The 19,943-nt window shown below is 44.7% G+C and overlaps 1 protein-coding gene across 3 annotated transcripts in view; it reads right to left on the bottom strand.

Moving 5' to 3' along the window:
* Window positions 1-19,581, bottom strand: part of TBC1D12 (TBC1 domain family member 12) — a 136,696-nt gene extending 117,115 nt beyond the window's left edge. For all 3 annotated transcript variants that reach the window (XM_054522672.2, XM_009245643.4, XM_054522673.2), the window contains exon 1: window positions 17,463-19,581. In XM_054522672.2, coding sequence (XP_054378647.2) covers window positions 17,463-18,694 — 1,232 coding nt within the window. In that variant the 5' untranslated portion in view covers window positions 18,695-19,581. The remainder of the gene's footprint in view (window positions 1-17,462) is intronic.
* Window positions 19,582-19,943: the final 362 nt, after the last annotated feature.

Below are 19,943 nucleotides of genomic sequence, written 5' to 3'. Positions count from 1 at the left end.
CAACATTTCAGTTACAGATGCTGTAATGTGGATTTTCTTAAAAGCTGTGCAGCTGCCACAAGTATTTTACCAAAATCTATATGTGTAGGTAGTTACTCCTTTAAACATGGATTGTTTTGCCAGCACACGGGTAACTAAAGATTGTTGGGCTTTGTGAAAATTAATAGAGCTAGATTTACTTGGAGATAGCCAAATTTAAGCGTGGCAGACCCCAAGTTTCTGGTTTTATTATCCTTTAATTTATATCTCTACGCAGAGGTAAAAAAATGAACAAGAACATGGTCTCTGTCTCTGGAAGCTTTGCCATTTAGTAGAAGAGACATACATGGGCCGGCGCAGTGGCTCACGTCTGTAATCTCAGCACTTTGGGAGACCGAGGCGGGCAGATCACGAGGTCAGGAGATCAAGACCATCCTGGCTAACACGGTGAAACCCCGTCTCTACTAAAAACTCAAAAAAAATAATTAGGCAGGCGTGGTGGCGGGCGCCTGTAGTCCCAGCTACTCGGGAGGCTGAGGCAGGAGAATGGCGTGAACTCGGAAGGCGGAGCTTGCAGTGAGCCGAGATCGCGCCGCTGCCCTCCAGCCTGGGCGACAGAGCGAGACTCCGTTGCAAAAAAAAAAAAAAGACGAGACACACATACATAGAGGTAATTATGGAAGTCTCAATTTTTTTTATCTCTTTCAATCCTCAAAAATGGCTGATAAGTATACTCTCCCAGTCCACTTTTATAAAGCAATGTACAGAACTTTTACACTAGATGTGAAACCTTGATTTTGCAACAATTTTACACCTCCAGGGTTTTTCCTGAGGTTGTTTCCTTTCTGATCCACAACAGCAAAACATGTAGTCAAATAGCTATTCTGGCTCTTTTCCCATCCTCATTAAATTCCTTACAAAATATGGTAAGCATAATTTTTCACATGACTCTATTTTCATATCTCAATTCCTTCAAAAACAAAAATCCAGTTCAAAGTTTATTTTCCTTAAAGCTTCACAAAAAGGCTACTGGTATGTCTCGCTCAACTTATTAACCACCCCTTCTTGCAGAGATTGAAAGATTTATTTAAAGTTATTTACTTTTTTTCTCTAATCCAATATTACTGGTTAAAAAAATGTTATTTACATCAACTATCTGGCTATCACATTGTGAAAAGGAGACTGACAAGCAACCATAAACTACCGTAATCTCCGTGCTCCAGTTTCTCAAGTCGCAAATCATCTGCCACACCGCTATGCAAGTCACCGTTCCGAAATGTAGTTCTAAGTATGTCTCCATTGTTTAAAAAACCCACAAATGTTCCCTGTACTGCCACCTCTCACTGAATCAGTTCATATTACTTAGTTCTGTCAGACAAATTTAGCTCCCCCATAATTTAGACCCAACCTTTTTGCCTCCATTTTTGACACATACCTCATACACCCTAGAGGCAATCGTACTGATGAGAATCTGCAGTCCCAAAAAGTGCTGAGCTATTTTATATATAATTCTATATATGTTATTTTTACTTGTCCTGTCATCACCCTCATTCTAACCCAAACCCTCTTCTTTGGTAAAATACTAAGCTTTCATGTTTCATCTACTGTAAAGTTCCTAACTTCCTATCTCAAAGTTAATCACTCCTTCCTCAGTACTGATGCATCCTCATATCCTCTTTTATAACACACTTATCAGGTAATATTGTAAGCATTGATATTACAGGACTCCGTTATCTGAAACTTTTTAAATAAAATGTTCTGTTTACCTAATATCCTATGTACCTAGTATATATATAGAGGACTCACAATAATTTGCTGAATGAATAAATAGTAAGAAAATTCCAAACTAATTCATAAGAACTAAAAAGGGTTCTGTAGCAATCTTAAATGTCTGAAGGGTAATCATGTAAATGAATTGAATTGTTTTTTGTGGCTCTAAGGGGGAAATTGGGACTATGAACATTACAATGAAATACACTGTACTTCAACATAGAACCTTCTAACAACTAATATCCTCAATAGGCTCTGTTGAGAAAACCGAGCTCCAAATTAGTAAAAGAATTCAAGCAAGATTAAATAACATCTATCAGATGTCTAAACCTTCTGAGAATAAAAAGGCACACACTTAGCTGTATGGTAGTTGCTGGTGCTTTGCTCTGTGACATTTTGCTCATGTCTGACCTAGAAGTACATCCTGAACTGATGATATGCATGATAGAACCTTTCTTCCAGTAGCACAGGTGAAACCCAGATCCTGACCAAGGTAATTGTAATTTTTTTCCCTACATAGTGTTATGTTTCTATTAAATGGTTTCTATTAAATGGTTTCTATTAAATAGTTTCTATTAAACTAAATCAAAAGTTTATGTTCCAGTGGTGTTGTAGAAGAGCAATACAATCTTATCTACTCATTAAAATAAATGGCTAGTTATTATTTTACCCAAGAAAATTTTATAGTGGTTATCTCCTAAAATTTTCCCCTCATGCAGTATAGTTCTCAGCTGTGTTATTTGTACACCCAGTTTTGAAAGTAAATCCTTATCCTAGTATTTTTGACAGTATTACTGAGCTTCTGGGAGTATATCACAAAGATGGGCATTATCCTCCAGTTATTTGTTCAATTAGTGTGCTAGTTACCTTATATAATAATTCCCTCTCCCTCTCCCTCTCCCTCTCCCTCCTCTCCCTCTCCCTCCTCTCCCTCTCCCTCCTCTCCCTCTCCCTCCTCTCCCTCTCCCTCCTCTCCCTTTCCCTCTCCTTTCTTCGGTCTCCCTCTCCTTTCTTCGGTCTCCCACTGTTATCGAAGCTGGACTGTACTGCCATGATCTCGGCTCGCTGCAACCTCCCTGCCTCAGGCTCCTGTGACTCTCCTGCCTCGGCCTGCCGAGTGCCTGGGATTGCAGGCGCGCGCCGCCACGCCTGAATGGTTTTTGTATTTTTGGTGGAGACGGGGTTTCGCCGTGTTGACCGGGCTGGTCTCCAGCTCCTGGCCTCGAGTGATCTGCCTGCCTCGGCCTCCCGAGGTGCTGGGATTGCAGACGGAGTCTCGCTAACTCAATGCTCAATGGTGCTCAGGCTGGAGTGCAGTGGTGTGATCTCGGCTCGCTGCAACCTCCACCTACCAGCCTCCTGCCTTGGCCTCTTAAAGTGCTAAGATTACAGCCTCCGCCCCGCCGCCACCCCGTCTAGGAAGTGAGGAGCATCTCTGCCTGGCCGCCCATCGTCTGGGATGTGAGGAGCCCCTCTGCCCGGCCGCCCTATCTGGGAAGTGAGGAGCGCCTCTGCCCGGCCGCCCATCGTCTGGGATGTGAGGAGCGCCTCTGCCCGGCTGCCACCCCGTCTGGGAGGAAGTGAGGAGCGCCTCTGCCCGGCTGCCCCGTCTGGGAGATGAGGAGCACCTCTGCCCGGCCGCCCCGTCTGGGAGGTGAGGAGCGCCTCTGCCTGGCCGCCACCCCGTCTGGGAGGAAGTGAGGAGCGCCTCTGCCCTGCCGCCACCCCATATGGGAAGTGAGGAGCGCCTCTGCCTGACCACTCCGTCTGGGAGGTGAGGAGCGCCTCTGCCCGGCCGCCCCGTCTGGGAGGTGAGGAGTGCCTCTGCCCGGCCGTCACCCCGTCTGGGAGGAAGTGAGGAGCACCTCTGCCCGGCCGCCCCGTCTGGGAGATGAGGAGCACCTCTGCCCGGCCGCCCCGTCTGGGAGGTGAGGAGCGCCTCTGCCCGGCCGTCACCCCGTCTGGGAGGAAGTGAGGAGCACCTCTGCCCGGCTGCCCCGTCTGGGAGATGAGGAGCACCTCTGCCCGGCCGCCCCGTCTGGGAGGTGAGGAGTGCCTCTGCCCGGCTGCCACCCCGTCTGGGAGGAAGTGAGGAGCACCTCTGCCCGGCCGCCCCCTCTGGGAAGTGAGGAGCGCCTCTGCCTGGCCGCCACCCCATCTGGGAGGAAGTGAGGAGCGCCTCTGCCTGGCTGCCCCATCTGGGAAGGGAGGAGCGCCTCTGCCCAGCCGCCACACCGTCTGGGAAGTGAGGAGCACCTCTGCCTGGCCACCCCGTCTAGGAGGTGAGGAGCGCCTCTGCCCGGCCGCCCCGTCTGGGAAGTGAGGAGCGCCTCTTCCCGGCCGTCCAGTCTGGGAAGTGAGGAGCGCCTCTGCCCGGCCGCCCGGTCTGGGAAGTGAGGAGCGCCTCTGCCCGGCCGCCCCCTCTGGGAAGTGAGGAGCGCCTCTGCTCGGCCACCCCGTCTGGGAAGTGAGGAGCGCCTCTGCCCGGCCGCCCCGTCTGGGAGGTGAGGAGCGCCTCTGCCCGGCTGCCACCCGGTCTGGGAGGAAGTGAGGAGCACCTCTGCCCGGGCGGCCCCGTCTGGGAAGCGAGGAGCGCCTCTGCCCGGGCGGCCCCGTCTGGGAAGCGAGGAGCGCCTCTGCCCGGGCGGCCCCGTCGGGGAAGTGAGGAGCGCCTCTGCCCGGCCGCCCCGTCTGGGAGGAGAGGAGCGCCTCTGCCCGGGCGGCCCGCTCTGGGAAGCGAGGAGCACCTCTGCCCGGCCGCCCTGTCTGGGAGGTGAGGAGCGCCTCTGCCCGGCCACCCTGTCTGGGAGGTGTACCCAACAGCTCCGAAGAGACAGCGACCATCAGGAGCGGGCCATGAGGACGATGGCGGTTTTGTTGAAGAGAAGGGGGGGAAGTGTGGGGAAAGGAAGGAGAGATCAGATTGTTGCTGTGTCTGTGTAGAAAGGGGTGGGCATAGGAGACTCCATTTTGTTCTGACTAGGAGAAATTCTTCTGCCTTTGGATGCTGTTGATCTATGGCCTTTCCCCCAGCCCCCTGCTCTCTGAAACATATGCTGTGTCAACTCAGGGTTAAATGGATTAAGGGCGGTGCAAGATTGCTTTGTTAAACAGATGCTTGAAGGCAGCATGCTCTTTAAGAGCCATCACCACTCCCTAATCTCAAGCACCCACGGGCACAAACACTGCAGAAGGCCGCAGGGACCTCTGCCTAGGAAAACCAGAGACCTTTGTTCATGTGTTTATCTGCTGACCTTCTCTCCACTATTATCCTATGACCCTGCCATATCCCCCTCTCCAAGAAACACCCAAGAATCATCAATAAATACTTCATAAATTTTTAAAAAAATAATAATAATAATTACCTATCAAAAGTTTTATTAGTCTTTTTTCTTTTTTTTTTTTTTTTTTGAGACAGAGTCTCGCTCTGTGGCCCAGGCTGGAGTGCAGTGGCGCCATCTCAGCTCACTGTAAGCTCCGCCTCCTGGGTTCACACCATTCTCCTGCCTCAGCCTCCCAAGTAGCTGGGACTACAGGCACCCGCCACCACGCCCGGCTAGTTTTTTTGTATTTTTACTAGAGACAGGGTTTCACCGTGTTAGCCAGGATGGTCTCGATCTCCTGACCTCGTGATCCGCCTGCCTCGGCCTCCCAAAGTGCTGGGATTGCAGGCATGAGCACCGCGCCTGGCTAGTTTTATTAGTCTTTAGCTCAAAAATTTTGGTGACCAAAACGTAACTCTGAATCACAAGTCCTTTGTTTTCTAAATAACATTCAAGGGTTACCAATCTCTATAACTCTGGGTAGTACCAATAACGTTAAAAAGTCAATGAGGGGTTGGGGGAGTTAAGGCTTATGTAAGTACACAAAAGCAACTTAAATGTTATCACTCTTCGAAAATACAGAAACTACTTATTCAGTTGGGATGTTTTCCTTATTTAAAACTTCAATAACTTACTTTAGAACTTAAATTTCTATGTACTATATCTTCCTGGTAATGAACCATGAATTTTTTCCATGTGGGTAAGAGGGACTTTAATTCCATTTGCTAGATTTACCCTGGTACTTGTAGGAAAAATTTTCCTTTCCTTTTAGCACTGGAACTCAAATAAGAATACAGTGTGTCCAACTGTATATTGCATTTATTTTACCTTTTGATAAATGTACATTTTAGTACCTGAAACTATCATACTAACAACCTAAACTTTTAGAGCCTAAATTAAACTTTATATATATGACCTGTTATTAAAAAATAGTTCAGTTTGCCTGTAATCCCAGCACTTTGGGAGGCCGCAGTGGGCGGATCACTTCAGGTCAGGAGTTCGAGACCACCCTGGCCAACATGGTGAAACCTCATCTCTACTAAAAATACAAAAAATTAGCTGGGCATGAGGCGCACGCCTATAATCCCAGCTACTCCAGAGGCTGAGATGGGAGAATCGCTGGAACCTGGGAGGCGGAGGTGGCAGAGAGCTGAGATCGCACCACTGTACTCCAGACCGACAGACAGAGCGAGACTCCATCTCAAAAAAAAAAAAGTTCAGTTTCACAGTATGGCCTATTGAGAAGCCACTGGGAGACAGGGACATTAGGGAAGTTAAGGAGAGACATACAAGATACTTTAAAGAAACAAGTGGCTAGAAACACCCACAAAGGCACTGAGGTAGGCCAAGTAGAAAAATCAGAAAAATATGGAAATAATCTGTGGTAATACTCTGAAACCAACAGGCCTAAGTACTAACTACATGGCTAACTTCTACCTAACATTTATTCTCTCCAGCAATTTCTCTCTCTACGAATATCTTCAAACTCATTCTCTAATAGTTTCTTGTGTCTCTCACCATATTTCCTTCCAAACCCTCAAATTTTCTTTATCATCTTCTTACCACCTCAACAAGAATAACGTGGAAACAATGTATTATCTTTAGCTTTATTTTATATTCCTTCTCCTGCTTTTCAAAAGCAAATAATGTGAACATTTTATGTTTTTCTAACAAAAAAAAAGTAAACTATTATAGTATTTGAATGACTTTTTCCTGAGATGACAACAAAAAAAGTATTTGCCCTACTTGACTAAAAGATGGCTACGAACAGTCTAGATGAAAACCAGATTTGGAAATCCTAAGTAATGCCTAACGTATGATGGGTAGTTGTACATTACAGTACTTGGGAAAATATGAGAAAACAGCACATAATTTGATTTCAAAATTATTATGTTCAGTTCCAAATTTAAAATGTTTTAATCTATGTGGGGTTAGAGACAAGCAGATGGAAATATTTTTTAACAAAAAAAAGTATCTAACATAAAATTCAAATTAAAAAAAAAACCTGAAAAGCCAAATTCAAAGATAAGTTAAACACCTTATCAAGTTCACTCTCAAACTAGCTCTAAATAAGAAGCATGACTTGTAGCTTGATTTCCTAAGGTAAACTTCTCTTAACTGCAGGAAAGAGCATGCTGAAAACCCAGACAGTCACATGGGTTTCCCTCTTTCTTATTTTGGCCACAGAAATAAGAAGCGTAAGAAAGGCTGAAGCAGCAAATGTTGGAGGGGAGAAAACCATGTGCAGTGTGCAGGATTTCTTCTTAAAGGCACTGAAAAGAATTACAAATAGCAGCAGAAGGAAGGAAAAATAACACTTTTTTTCATAGGCTATAAGAAAGGTAAAGGTATGCCAACAAACTGAGTAGACCTGAGGAAAATCTTACAAGAGAAAAATCTTACAAGTTAAAGCTTTTCACAAGACAGGCAAGCATGGCTATCTAAACAGCATAAAATGAAAATAAAAGATTTTTCCCATTAATAAAAAGGAAGCCAAGATTGAATTTGGCCGAAATAATTTCTTATCCAAGTAAAGGCTAGCAAAGTACTTATAGATTTGTATTTTGGATCTGTTCTCTATTATACACCTCTGTTTATACTCATCAATTACATAGTACTTGAATATGACCCAATTTTAAATCAGTAAAGCAATGTGAGCTATAAAGGTGTGTTGTACTTTCAGTCACTACCTGAGGAGACCTGCCTATTAACCAGCCCAGTATTTCAGTGGTTATAGTCGGGGAATCACCTGCATCAGAATCACTTGGGGGTCTTTTTAAAAAGTTGGATTCCTTGTGGACGCCACCCAGGTTCTACTTGGGTCTCAAGGAATCTGCATTCTTAACAACCCTCCCCCTTCCAAGTAATTTTAAACACTAAATTTAAGAATCACTGTAGTAGGGTCCAAGCAACTATCAGCCATAACTATCTGAAGATAACTCATAGTGTAGCTAACAGAGTTCCTAGGGAGAAAAAAGCAGTCTCAAAAAGGACACACTTTGCCTTTCTGCATACATTTAGAGATGGATAACAGATGTATCATCTCAAAATCTCCAAATGTTTCCACTCTTTCCCAAAACCTTCCTACCACAACATACTAAGTATGAAATGCATGAGTAAGCCAAGTTAAACATTTCATGAACTTAAATTAAAAAATTGGCTTTGCCTGTCTATAAAAGTTCCTTAAGACAATAAAAGATACAAATATTTTAATCTTTCTCAGCATTCCTTTCAGTTCCTTCTCAGATTTGCTTTTTAGTCAAAGCTTCAAGACTTTGGGAAATGTCATATCACTACCTCAGAATCTATTTTAACATTCATCCAATCCCATGTACAAATTATGTTTAAAAATCTTCTTCTATACAAATTGTGTAACGTTTCCCCAGACAAGACACAAAAATTCATCCAGTATCTTCCTTTCTTCAAATCAGTGGATTTCAGTGGTGAAGCTGAAGAAGGTGTTATAGTAGTCTTGCTACAATCTGAATAATAACATTTGAATCTTCACTATATGCCACATAGTAAAAACAAAGAATGTAAAATATTATTTAACCCTCATGGCAATCCCATGAATTAGGCATTATTATTATCCCCATTTTATGGATGAGTTGCCTAAGGTCCAGAGAAGTCCAGAATTAAAGAGCTAGTAAGCTAATTCAAACCCAAGCAGCCTAACTTTAGAACCAGCATTTTTAAGCCCATACCATCCTGTAATTTGAAGATGCCACCTAGGATTAAGCCATTCACTAAAACCTAGTTGACAATCTGAATCAACTGCGAGCAATTTTCTCTTTTTTTAGAGATAGTCTCACTCTGCCATCCAGGCAGGAAGGCAGTGGTGCGACCATAGCTCACTGCAGCCCCGACCTCGCTGGCTCAAGTGATCCTCCCACTTCAGCCTCCCGAGTAACTGTGGCTACAGGTGCACACAACCATGCCCAGCTAGTTTTTTTTATTTTTTGTAGAGACAAAAAATATGTCACTATGTTGCCTAGGCAGCCTTGAACTCCTGGGCTGAAGCAGTCCCCCTACCTTGGGCTCCCAATGCATACATGAGCCACTGGGCCCAACCACACAACTTTCTAAAAATGCAAATTCACCAGCCAAATAGTAGGTCTCCTGAATCTGACTAGGCGGAGGCTGTGCATTAGAGAATCTAATTTTTTAAATGTGTTTTTAGGTGATTTTTAAATTTTTTTAAATAAAATGAGATGGGGTCTTGCTATGCTGCCCAGGCTGGAACTCCTGGCCTCAAGCGAATCTCCTGCCTCAGCTTCCCAACGTGCTGGGATTGCAGGCATGAGCCACTATATCTGGGCGCTTTCAGGTGATTTTGAAATATACCAAAAGCTAGAAACAACTGCACTAGTTCATCAAAGTGCCACAATGGCAACCTTCATGAAATAACTCATGGTCTGAAAGTTAAAGGCTTAAATTCCAGTTAATTGATTAACTAAAATGTACTTATTACCCCATTCTCTCTCTCTCTCACTACCCCTCCCCACCTCAAAGAAATAATAAGAAAAAAGTAGATCTAGAATTTGCTACAGAAAAGAAAGAAGAGCTGCTGCTCTGTGCCATCTTCACATGAAAAACTAAACAAAGATCACTGATATTTCTATCATGATTACTCTAAGGCAGAGTTAGACCTTTGCTAAAAGAAACATTAAAGGTGGAATTTAGAGTTGAAAGGAACAGTTCTATCTCTGGCATGCCTCTCATTTTACAGAGGGAAAAAAAATTCTGTTTTTTTTCAGCTTTCTCTTTAACTCAGTTCACATTTGTAGTATTTAACCAGTAAATATTTGTGGTCCACCACTGTGTGTGCAACAGAATTGTGTATTATAATACCATGATATTAGAACTGAAGGGACTCTGAATCTCCCAATTTCATAGACGAGGAAACCGTAGTCCAGAAATTTAGTGATTTGCCCAAGGTAACAGAATTATTTAATGGCAGAAGTTGTTACCTAGGACAAAAACCAAGTTACTTATCTCTCAAGCACTGTATTTTCACTACACCAAAAGCTAAGTTTTTGCTCTTAAATTTATAATTCATAGAAATCAGTGTATTAGCTTCAAGCCCTAGGAATAGATCTATAGTCTAGTTGTAATTCTTACATTAATTAGCTATCTGACTTTGGACAAATAACTGTAAAATAAAAATAAACCCTACCCTTCCTAGGTCACAGTAATATGTCAAGAACAACAACCAAAAAAAAACTGTGGCTGGGCACGATGGCTCACACCTGCAATCCCTGCACTTTGGGAGGCAGAGGTGAGCAGATCACCTGAGCTCGGGAGTTTGACACCAGCCTGGGCAACATGGTGAGACCTCATCTCTGAAACAAAAGAAAAGGAAAAAAAACTTACAAAGAAAACACATATGAAAATAATTTTAGGAAACTGTGAAATTATGTAGAACTAAGATACACTTTCATATTTTTTCCCAGAGGCAAACAGGTACTGGTTTTTAAATCTTGTAAATGCTGCCCCTAAATAGTGTGCAGTGAAAAGCTTTGAATATCATTGTTCTAGGTTAAACAATGAGTTACCATGCATAACTCATTTCCAATATTAAATTAATACCATCTTGTTATATCATATCTAGCAAATAAAAGATGATTTATCTGTCAACAGCATCATTGGCTTTCCATAGAATATTAAGGTATGAATAAGGTGATCATAGAAGTTCCTTCCACTTAAAAGATCTAAAAACTTAAAAGTAAAAACTTCCACTTAAAAGTAACACAGCCACTCCCCAAATAAAAACCTTTTAGTCAAAATCTCTATAATGAATAAAGTGTGAAGTTTAATTAATAACATTGTACAAATGTTAGTTCCTTAGTTGTGACAAATGTACCATAAATATAAGGTGATGTTAACCAAAGGGGAACTGGGGGAGGGGTGTGGAAACTCTTGGTATTACCTTTGCAACTTTTCTACAAATCTAAAACTATTTAAAAATAAAAGATTTTAAAAATTAAAAATAAATCTCTGTGGCCATTTTGGATAATTTAGAGATTTCTATCAAACAAGTAACTCCAAGTTAGTATTATAATAATAGTCTGCTTTGCTTACAAGTGTGTAGTAAAAAATGTTAATTTGGCCAGATGCGGTAGCTCATGCCTATAATCCTAGCACTTTAAGAGGCCAAAGCAGGCAGATCACTTGAGCCCAGGAGTTTGAGACCAGTCTGAGAAACATGGCAAAACCCTGTCTCTACAAAAAATACAAAACAAAATTAGCAGGTCGTAGTGGTGCATGCCTGTAGTCTCAGCTACTTGGGAGGCTGAGCTGAAAGAATCAATTGAGCCCAGGAGTCTGAGGCTGCAGTGAGCCATGCCACCGAGCCTGGATGACAGAATGAGATCCTGTCTCCAAAAAAAAAAAAGTTAATTTAATTTAGCACTTCAAAGTAATATGTTTGAGTGCTTAAATTATCTTACTTCCACAAAAATCAGAGTTTCTGAATACGTTCTACCTAATTTGTATTCAGGTTATCACATCTCTAATCTGCCAACTGAATGAAAACCACAAATTTCTAAGGCTGGATTTCCGGTGCTTTAGTGTAGGTCCCTAGAGTGTTGTTTTTTTGGGGGGTTTTTAAAAGAAAATACGGGATCTGAGGTAGGGGAAGGAGTGAGACACAGGGAAAAGATATAAAAGGCTCTTAAGCTAGCTCCCCAATTTAACATAATGGTAGCTTCACAACATTCTAAAATCCTAATAGACTTTTGTGTTTATTCTAGAGCAATTAATTACGTATTATTTTCAGTTTTCCTGAAATTTTAAACATCAATTATAGTAGCACAGTAGGACAGTTGATCCTGAACAAAACAGGTTTGAATTCAATAGATTCTTCCTTCATTCTCCTTGTAAATAATTACATCAGAGTATTAAAAAGCTGCCCGCTTTGGGGAGCTTTTAAAATCTTTTAAAGGCTAACTTGGTGAAACCCTGTCTCTACTAAAAATACAAAAAAATTAGCCGGGCGAGGTGGCGGGCACCTGTAGTCCCAGCTACTCGGGAGGCTGAGGCAGGAGAATGGCATGAACCCGGGAGGCAGAGTTTGCAGTGAGCTGAGATGGCGCCACTGCACTCCAGCCTGGGCAACAGAGCGAGACTCCGTCTCAAATAAAAAAAAAATCAGAAGTTTCATATCTTGCCTTTTCTTTAGTGATCTGAGAAAGGAATTTCTTTTTGAGAAACTCACTTTGAAACTGTCGTTTTTTATTTTAGTTGACTGATGGAGGCACTATGGAACAAGTAAGGGAGACTTACAGGACAGAGATGTTTATGATGGCTCAGTCAGATGGATGAATTATGATTTTGTCAACTAGTGCAAATTCTAGGTGGAAAAAAGGACGTGGCTGACTTTGTTGTTTCTGAGAATCTTAAATTAAGAAAAATTATACCTATAGGAATTTAGATTTTTCCATGTCATATTTAATAAAAACACAAAAAAATCTTCATTGGTTTTCATATTAGGGAGAATGGAGACTATCTAGATGTGAAAAGAAATCACTAAAAGAGCCTTTAGTTTTTCCTACTCAACCCAACCACTGTAAAAAGAGCTCTGTGAAAATAGCTTTTGCCACAATATTTAGGAAGTTTCAGAAGTCAACAACTACAGAGAAAGCCACATGGATCTGTATGTTTCAAAATCCATAAAGTCAATTTTCTTTTCAGATAAAGGGAAAAAAATCTTCAATTATTCCTTCCCTACCTTAGCAATGCCCGTTATTCACCAAATTCATATAAAGACTTAGAAAAAAAAATCAACACTACCAGGAAACACAGATAAGTGTCTATGTTTTTAAATAACAGTAACTATGCCAATGCAATCCTAACAAGCTTCAAAACTATTAAATGGCCTAAAAACAAACAAACAGAAAACTACGAAAGAGTCTATCTATGTAAAAAATAAACCATTCTACTTAGAAAACAAGACATGAATTTACTTGAAGGACCCACAAAAACGCTTTAGAACTTTTTTTAAGAGACATGGTCTCACTCTGTCACCCAGGCTAGAGTGCAGTGACTCAATCATGGCTCACTGCAGCCTTGAACTCCTGGACTCAGGCAATCCTCCTGTTTCAGCCTCCAGAGTAGCTGGGACTACAGGCACACGCTACCATGCCCAGCTTAGAACTATTTTTTAAAAAGAGTAACAAATGGATCCTTGGGGAATTAAGGCAAGCTTGGAAACACAAAAGACTTCAAAAAAGTTTTCACTCCTCCTCACTGCTGAGTGGTACCCATTTAGCATGTCGACTTTTTTTTTTTTCTTTTTTCGTTGAGACGGAATCTCACTCTGTCACCCAGGCTGGAGTGCAGTGGCACGATCTCAGCTCACTGCAACCTCCCCCCAGGGTTCTAGCAATTCTCCTACCTCAGCCTCCTTAGTAGCTGGGATTACAGACACCCGCCACCAGGCCCAGCTAATTTTTTTGTATTTGTAGTAGAGACAGGGTTTCGCCACGTTGGCCAGGCTGGTCTCGAACTCTTGACCTCAGGTGATCCACCCACCTCAGCCTCCCAAAGTGTTGGGATTACAGGCGTGAGCCACTGCACCCAGCTGCATTTCAATTTTTATAGACAGGAAAGGGTCAAGGATCTGAGGGAATGTTATTTTTAGGGCTCTGACAGCCAAGTCACCATAAACACAGAAAGGTGTCCATGTGAAGCTGAAGCAAGCCCCCAGCAGGGACTGAAATAGAACTCACCTCATGTGGAAGGAAAGTGGGAGGTGACCACTAAGGCCCTCCAAATGAAAGCAATTCATATTCTAAATGAATTCCTGTATTTCCTATATGATACCTACTGAAATGATGTGTCTTAATTTAACATAATACTATGTAGTAATAGATACATTGCTGTAAAATGTTCCCCCCTCTTTACTTAAGTAAACATAAAACTGTTTTTTTTTTTAAGGTTTCTTGTATAGATTTTTGCCTAATTAAGGGAAAGAGAAGAATGAAGTGGGAAGGGAAGAAGAAGGAAAGCATGGAGGATAAATAGGTGGGAGAGAAGAGAGCCATAAAGTGAACAAAGGTTGTAGACTGAACATAAACATGGACTGGGAAATCAGGAATCCTGGTTTCAAATCCCAGCATGCCACTAGCTAACTAAATTACCTTCTTTAGACAATGAGATTCCTCATCTAAAAAAAATGAAGTGGGAGTAAGGGTTGCACCCAAAAATAAGATTTCATCCCAAACAAGCCACTTCCAAAGACAGCCCTCACCTGGAGCTTCAGAGTTGAGAATAGCAACTACGCATTTAGGGGTACGGTTGGATCTCTTGGGTTGTGTTGTGAGACAGGGGTAATTTCTGATTATTTTCACTGAGGATGGAGATTTTGCTCAAAATTACACTACCTAGCTAGAGCACAGTAAAGGGGAATCCATGAAAGCTACCGATTCAACCCAATCTGAATGGTGTTCTTCATACCAGTGGTTAGGTATTATAGATTCAGAGATGAATGTCACAGTTCCTGCCTTTAAGGTGTTCAGAACTCAGTTAAGAAAAACTGTGCCTCTCTGACTCTGCCCTTTCTTTCCCAAAACGTCATATAAAGGAAGCACTGACTCCTAGAGTCTTGACATTCAGACCTCTATCAGGAAAAATGAGGCTTAGAGAAATTAACTTTAGGGCACCTGTTTTCTGACTTCAAATCCAGTGCTCTGACACATATGAATAATGTGGCCATATGAATGTCATCTAGCTATATTAAGTTCTGTTAGTCTACAAGTAACAGAAAATTTAAAAATTAAATCAAAATTCCTGCCTACTTAAAACACATGGGAAATGAAAGAAAATATAAAATTCCTGCCTACTGTTAATAATATGAAAGCCTCCTATAAATAACATTGTTGGCTGGGCGCGGTGGTTCACACCTGTAATCCCAGCACTTTGGGAGGCTGAGGTAGGCAGATCACCTGAGGTCAGGAGTTCAAGACCAGCCTGGCCAACATGGTGAAACCTGGTCTCTACCAAAAATACAAAAATTAGCCAGGCGTGGTGGCGGGTGCCTGTAATCCTAGCTACTTGGGAGGCTGAGGCAGGAGGATCACTTGAACCCAGGGGGGCGGAGGTTGCAGTGAGCCAAGATGGCACCACTTCACTCCAGCCTGGGCAAAAGAGGGAAACTCCATCTCAAAAAAAAAAAAAAAAAATTGTTCATAAATTGCAATGCATATATATGCATCTGTCTTCAAACTTAATCCCCACTAGCCTGCACCCCAACTGCAGGTCAGGGGACAGTTGTCAAAATCATCTCTATTCACAATGCATGGCAGAGAACAAGAACTCAAGAGTATACTAGTTGAATTTGTGATCTCCAAAGCCCCTCCCAGATCTAAAATTGCCTGACATCTGACCTCAAAACATGACCAAGATAGATATGACCAATAAACACCCAAAGGCCATACAGTGTCACAAATTTATAAACCTAACTCACCTTGAGATCTTTTAGAATACTGCCAGTACAAGCTTTAAATATAATTTTGCAACTATATTACAAATACAGATCTCATTACTATATATATTGCCCTGAGTAACACAAAATTAGCATTTTCCACTTTTGATTTAAGAAACTTTATATTTGTAAATTTATACAAGCAAAAAAATAAGGAATAAACTAGAAAGAGGAATAAGAAATATCAATTATAATCAGAAAATTGTGCCTTTATGTCTACAATATGTACGCTAATTGTATAACCTGCTAAAACTTGAGCTAAGAATTTGCTTCTTTCACTTCTGGTTATAGTCAAGATCCCCGAAAAGGTAGCAAAAACAAAGTAGGGAGAACTCTGTAAAGGAAAGTTTTACAAGTTGGGAATATTTTCCTATTTGCCTGGGGAAAGAAGGAGAAGGAGAAGAAGAAAAAGGCGTATCAAAATCTAACTCAAGGAAAACTGCTTTTTTTTTTTTTTTTTTTTGAGAGAAGTCTAGCTCTTATTCCCCAGGTTTCAGTGCAATGGCTCGATCTCAGCTCACAGCAACCTCCGCCTTCTGGGTTCAAACGATTCTCTTGCCTCTGCCTCCCAAGTAGCTGGGATTAAGTCGCCTCACAACCCGCCCGGCTAATTTTTGTATATTTTAGTAGAGACGGGGTTTCACCATGTTGGCCAGGCTGGTCTCGAACTCTGACCTCAGGTGATCCGCCCACCTCGGCCTCCCAAAGTGCTGGGATTACAGGACTGCTCTTACAGTAATGTCTATTAAGTATTTTCTGACTACTCTTATTTATCCCTACTAAATCAACAAACCCCCATCCTGAAATCTGCAATGTCCAGCACCATAATTTAATTTCTTTCTTTTCTTTTTTTTTTGAAAGACAGAGTTTCGCTCTTGTCCCCCAGGCTGGAGTGCAACGGCGGGACCTAGGTTCATTGCAACCTCTACCTCCCAGGTTCAAGTGATTCTCCTGCCTCAGCCTCCCGAGTAGCTGGGATTACAAGCACCTGCCGCCACGCCTGGCTAATTTTTGTATTTTTAGTAGAGACGGGGGTTTCACCACGTTAGCCAGGCTGGTCTCGAACCCCTGACCTCAAATAGTCCGCCTGCCTCAGCCTCCCAAAGTGCTGGAATTACAGGCGTGAGCCACTGCGCCCAGCCCATAATTTAATTTCAAGAATATCCTGTCAAATCACAAATACAATACCATTTTTTAAAAAAACTAAGTTATTGGGGAAAAAAAGGGGGAGGCCTATCTGGGAGATTAGAGAGAAAAGGCTTTCCTGAGTTAAAGCGCTAATTTGGCTTAAAAAGTTGGGATAAAATTCTAAACACCAAACTGCATTTTAATAAAGGCCACTGAAACAAATGATTAAACACTATGAAGCACAACCACTTCTAATTTCAAGAATTCCCAAACCACTTGAATGGATTTAGACGCTATGCAAACACGGCAAATAAACAGCTCTACAAAATGACTTCCTTTTCTCTTTCACAACCACACCCGTACACACATACCGCCTCCCCCCACCCCCCAACAACCTAAATCTTTGCAGTAAAATTTTTAAAAATTGGGGACGGAGATGGTTATCTGCTTTTCCAGAAAAGGCAACTGCAGATGTGGCACTAGCCAGCTGGCCCAACCTGACTGCTCAGAAGCCAGGTATGAATGGCAGGTACAGCCTCCCGCGGACAAGGCAACAGAAAGACTCGCTGTTCACAGAGCTCACAACTTCTCCCATGGAAACACAAAGCCGACCCAGTTCCTCTTCCTCCAGTGACAAATCAAAGCTAAGTCCTGACGCGTGCGGGGCTGGCACGGAAGCGGCAGACCAAGCTCTCCGCTCCGGCTCCAGCTCCGACTCCGACCCAGACCCCGGCTCTGGCCCCGGCCCTGCCTCGAGTCCCATGCAGCCTGCGCTGTACCTGGCGAAGAAGTCCGCGAAGCCGCCGCTCCGTCGAGCCCGGGCCGAAGTCCCCGCAGGACCCTGCTCCGCAGCGGGCAAGGGCACCGGCGGCCCCGCCAGGGGCAGGTGATCGCGGGCGCTCTGACCGCGGCTCACCTCGAACGTGTTCCGAGAGTTGAAGTGAATGTCAGAAAAGCCCAGGCGCGGCTCCGCACTCCCACTAGTCCTCTCGGCCGAGGTGGCAGGGGGCGCGCCCTCCTCGGGACCCCCGGCGCCGACTCCCCGCTGCTCTGAGTCCTCGCTACTGCTGCAGCTGCTGGCCGGGCTGTCCCCCGAGTCGCTGCCCGCGCCCTCGGGCTCCTCGGCGTCCGCGGCCACCAGGCAGCAGCTCCGCAACGGGTCCTCAAGCGGAGAGGCCCAGTCGGACCGGCTTCCCGCGCCGTCCACGTCCTCATCGCGAGGCCCCTCCAGGCGGAGGCGGCCGCAGGGACGGCGGCGGCGCGACTCCCGGCCGCCGGCGCGCGCCAGCCCGCGAGCCTCTTCCAGATCGCGACAGTCCCGGCCCGGCAGAAAACCCGAGTCGCCGTTGGTCATGCCTCCGTGCCGCGGCGGGCGGCCATCAGCCACCTCCGCGCCGCGGTGTTTGCAGCCCGAGCCCAGCAGGCAGGCGTCCGATCGTGGGGCTGCCGAGGGCGGCGGGGCGCCGGCCTGGCCAGCGGGGAGCGGACAGTAGCAGAGCCCCGGCTCCAGCTGCTCCCCGGCCGCCGCGAGGTAACGCTGAAGGAGCTGCCGAGGCGGCGTCTCCTCCTCCTCGTCAGCCTCCTCCGGCGGCTCCACAGCGCCGACGCCTCCGCCAAAGCCGCCCGTGGCCCGGATTACCTTCCTGTCCTGGCCCACGGGGTCCGGCGCAGGCACCGGGAGCAACTTGGGGTTTCTTCCCGAGCAGGCTCCGGCATCCTCCGGACCCACCATCTGGGGGCGGGTGGCGGCCGCCCCAGGAGGCAAAGAAGGACTACAGGCGCAGGCTTGGCCAGAGAACAGCTCTGGGTGCTGGGGCCGCGGCGACAGCTGCCGCAACGTTCCCAGACCCACCCCTCCCACCCGCCGGGTCGGACAGTTGCTTGAGGGCGGGCACGCGCCAGGACTCGCGCACGCGCAAAAGTCGGACCGGTCAAGCCCCGACCTGGAGATTCCCCGAACCATAGAGACGGTAGCTAGAGAGACGCAGGCTGCCAATCTAGGATCCGCCATCTGGATGGTGGAAGCTGGTTGGCCAGCTCTAAGCGTGACAGTTCTTACCCAAGCGCGGGTATTGCTCGCTTAGCAAAAATTCACTTGATGTATTTCATTTATGGTAGTAAAATACTCCCATATTTGGGAGGTGTTAGCGTGGGTAAGTCCTTCCAGCTCTAATTGGTCACCAGTCGACTTCACGATTTTTACATCCTTCTCTGGCATCATTGCCACAGTTCAGGGCTTCATCACTTCATCCAGGAGGGTCAACACCCTCCCTTCTTCACTTCATCTAACACAAAAGAAAGATAACCTAAGTTATCTTGCTCACCTAGCACCATGTTTCATCACAGTCCTCTGTTTAAAAGATTATCACCGGCCGGGCGCGGTGGCTCACGCCTGTAATCCCAGCACTTTGGGAGGCCGAGGCGGGTGGATCACGAGGTCAGGAGATCGAGACTATCTTGGCTAACACGGTGAAACCCTGTCTCTACTAAAAATACAAAAAAATTAGCCGGGCGTGGTGGCGGGCGCCTGTAGTCCCAGCTACTCGGGAGGCTGAGGCAGGAGAATGGCGTGAACCCGGGAGGCGGAGCTTGCAGTGAGCCGAGCTGGCGCCACGGCACTCCAGCCTGGGCAACAGAGCGAGACTCCGTCTCAAACAAAAAAAAGATTATCACCTAAGGAGGGAGAGGAAGTGGTCAGGCAGAGAAGAGCTATTGAAATAATTCCAGCACTCTGCGATAGTGGATTAAAATGGGATGATTGACCATCGAGTGGAAATGAAGTATATTTAAAGTAAAAGACGAAAGACTTGAAAGACGAAAGACTTGATAACTGATCAGAAGTGACAGAAGAGAGAGTAACCAATGATTACTACAAAGATATGAGACTGAAACTGATATGGTTTGAAGAAATAGAAAATTGGATAGGAAAAAACGATTAATAGGGGAAATACATCTGGTAAAGTAAACGACTGAAAATATCCAGCATATAGTTCTAAAACTTGAGTTGGCTGGGCGCAGTGGCTCACGCCTATAATCCCAACACGTTGGAAGGCCGAGGCAGGTGGATCACCTGAGGTCAGGAGTTTGAGACCAGCCTGGCCAACATGGTGAAACCCGGTCTCTAATAAAAATACAAAAAATTAGCTGGGCATGGTTGTGGGCACCTGTAATCCCAGCTACTTGGGAGGCTGAGGCAGGAGAATCGCTTGAACCCGAGAGGCTGAAGTTGCAATGAGCCCAGATGGTACCACTGCACTCCA

The sequence above is a fragment of the Pongo abelii genome, chromosome 8 (assembly GCF_028885655.2).
Source record: "Pongo abelii isolate AG06213 chromosome 8, NHGRI_mPonAbe1-v2.0_pri, whole genome shotgun sequence".
In the NCBI taxonomy this organism is placed as follows: domain Eukaryota; kingdom Metazoa; phylum Chordata; class Mammalia; order Primates; family Hominidae; genus Pongo; species Pongo abelii.
The sequence above is the reverse complement of the archived record's forward strand: the minus strand, read 5'-3'. Positions and strand labels throughout refer to the sequence as shown.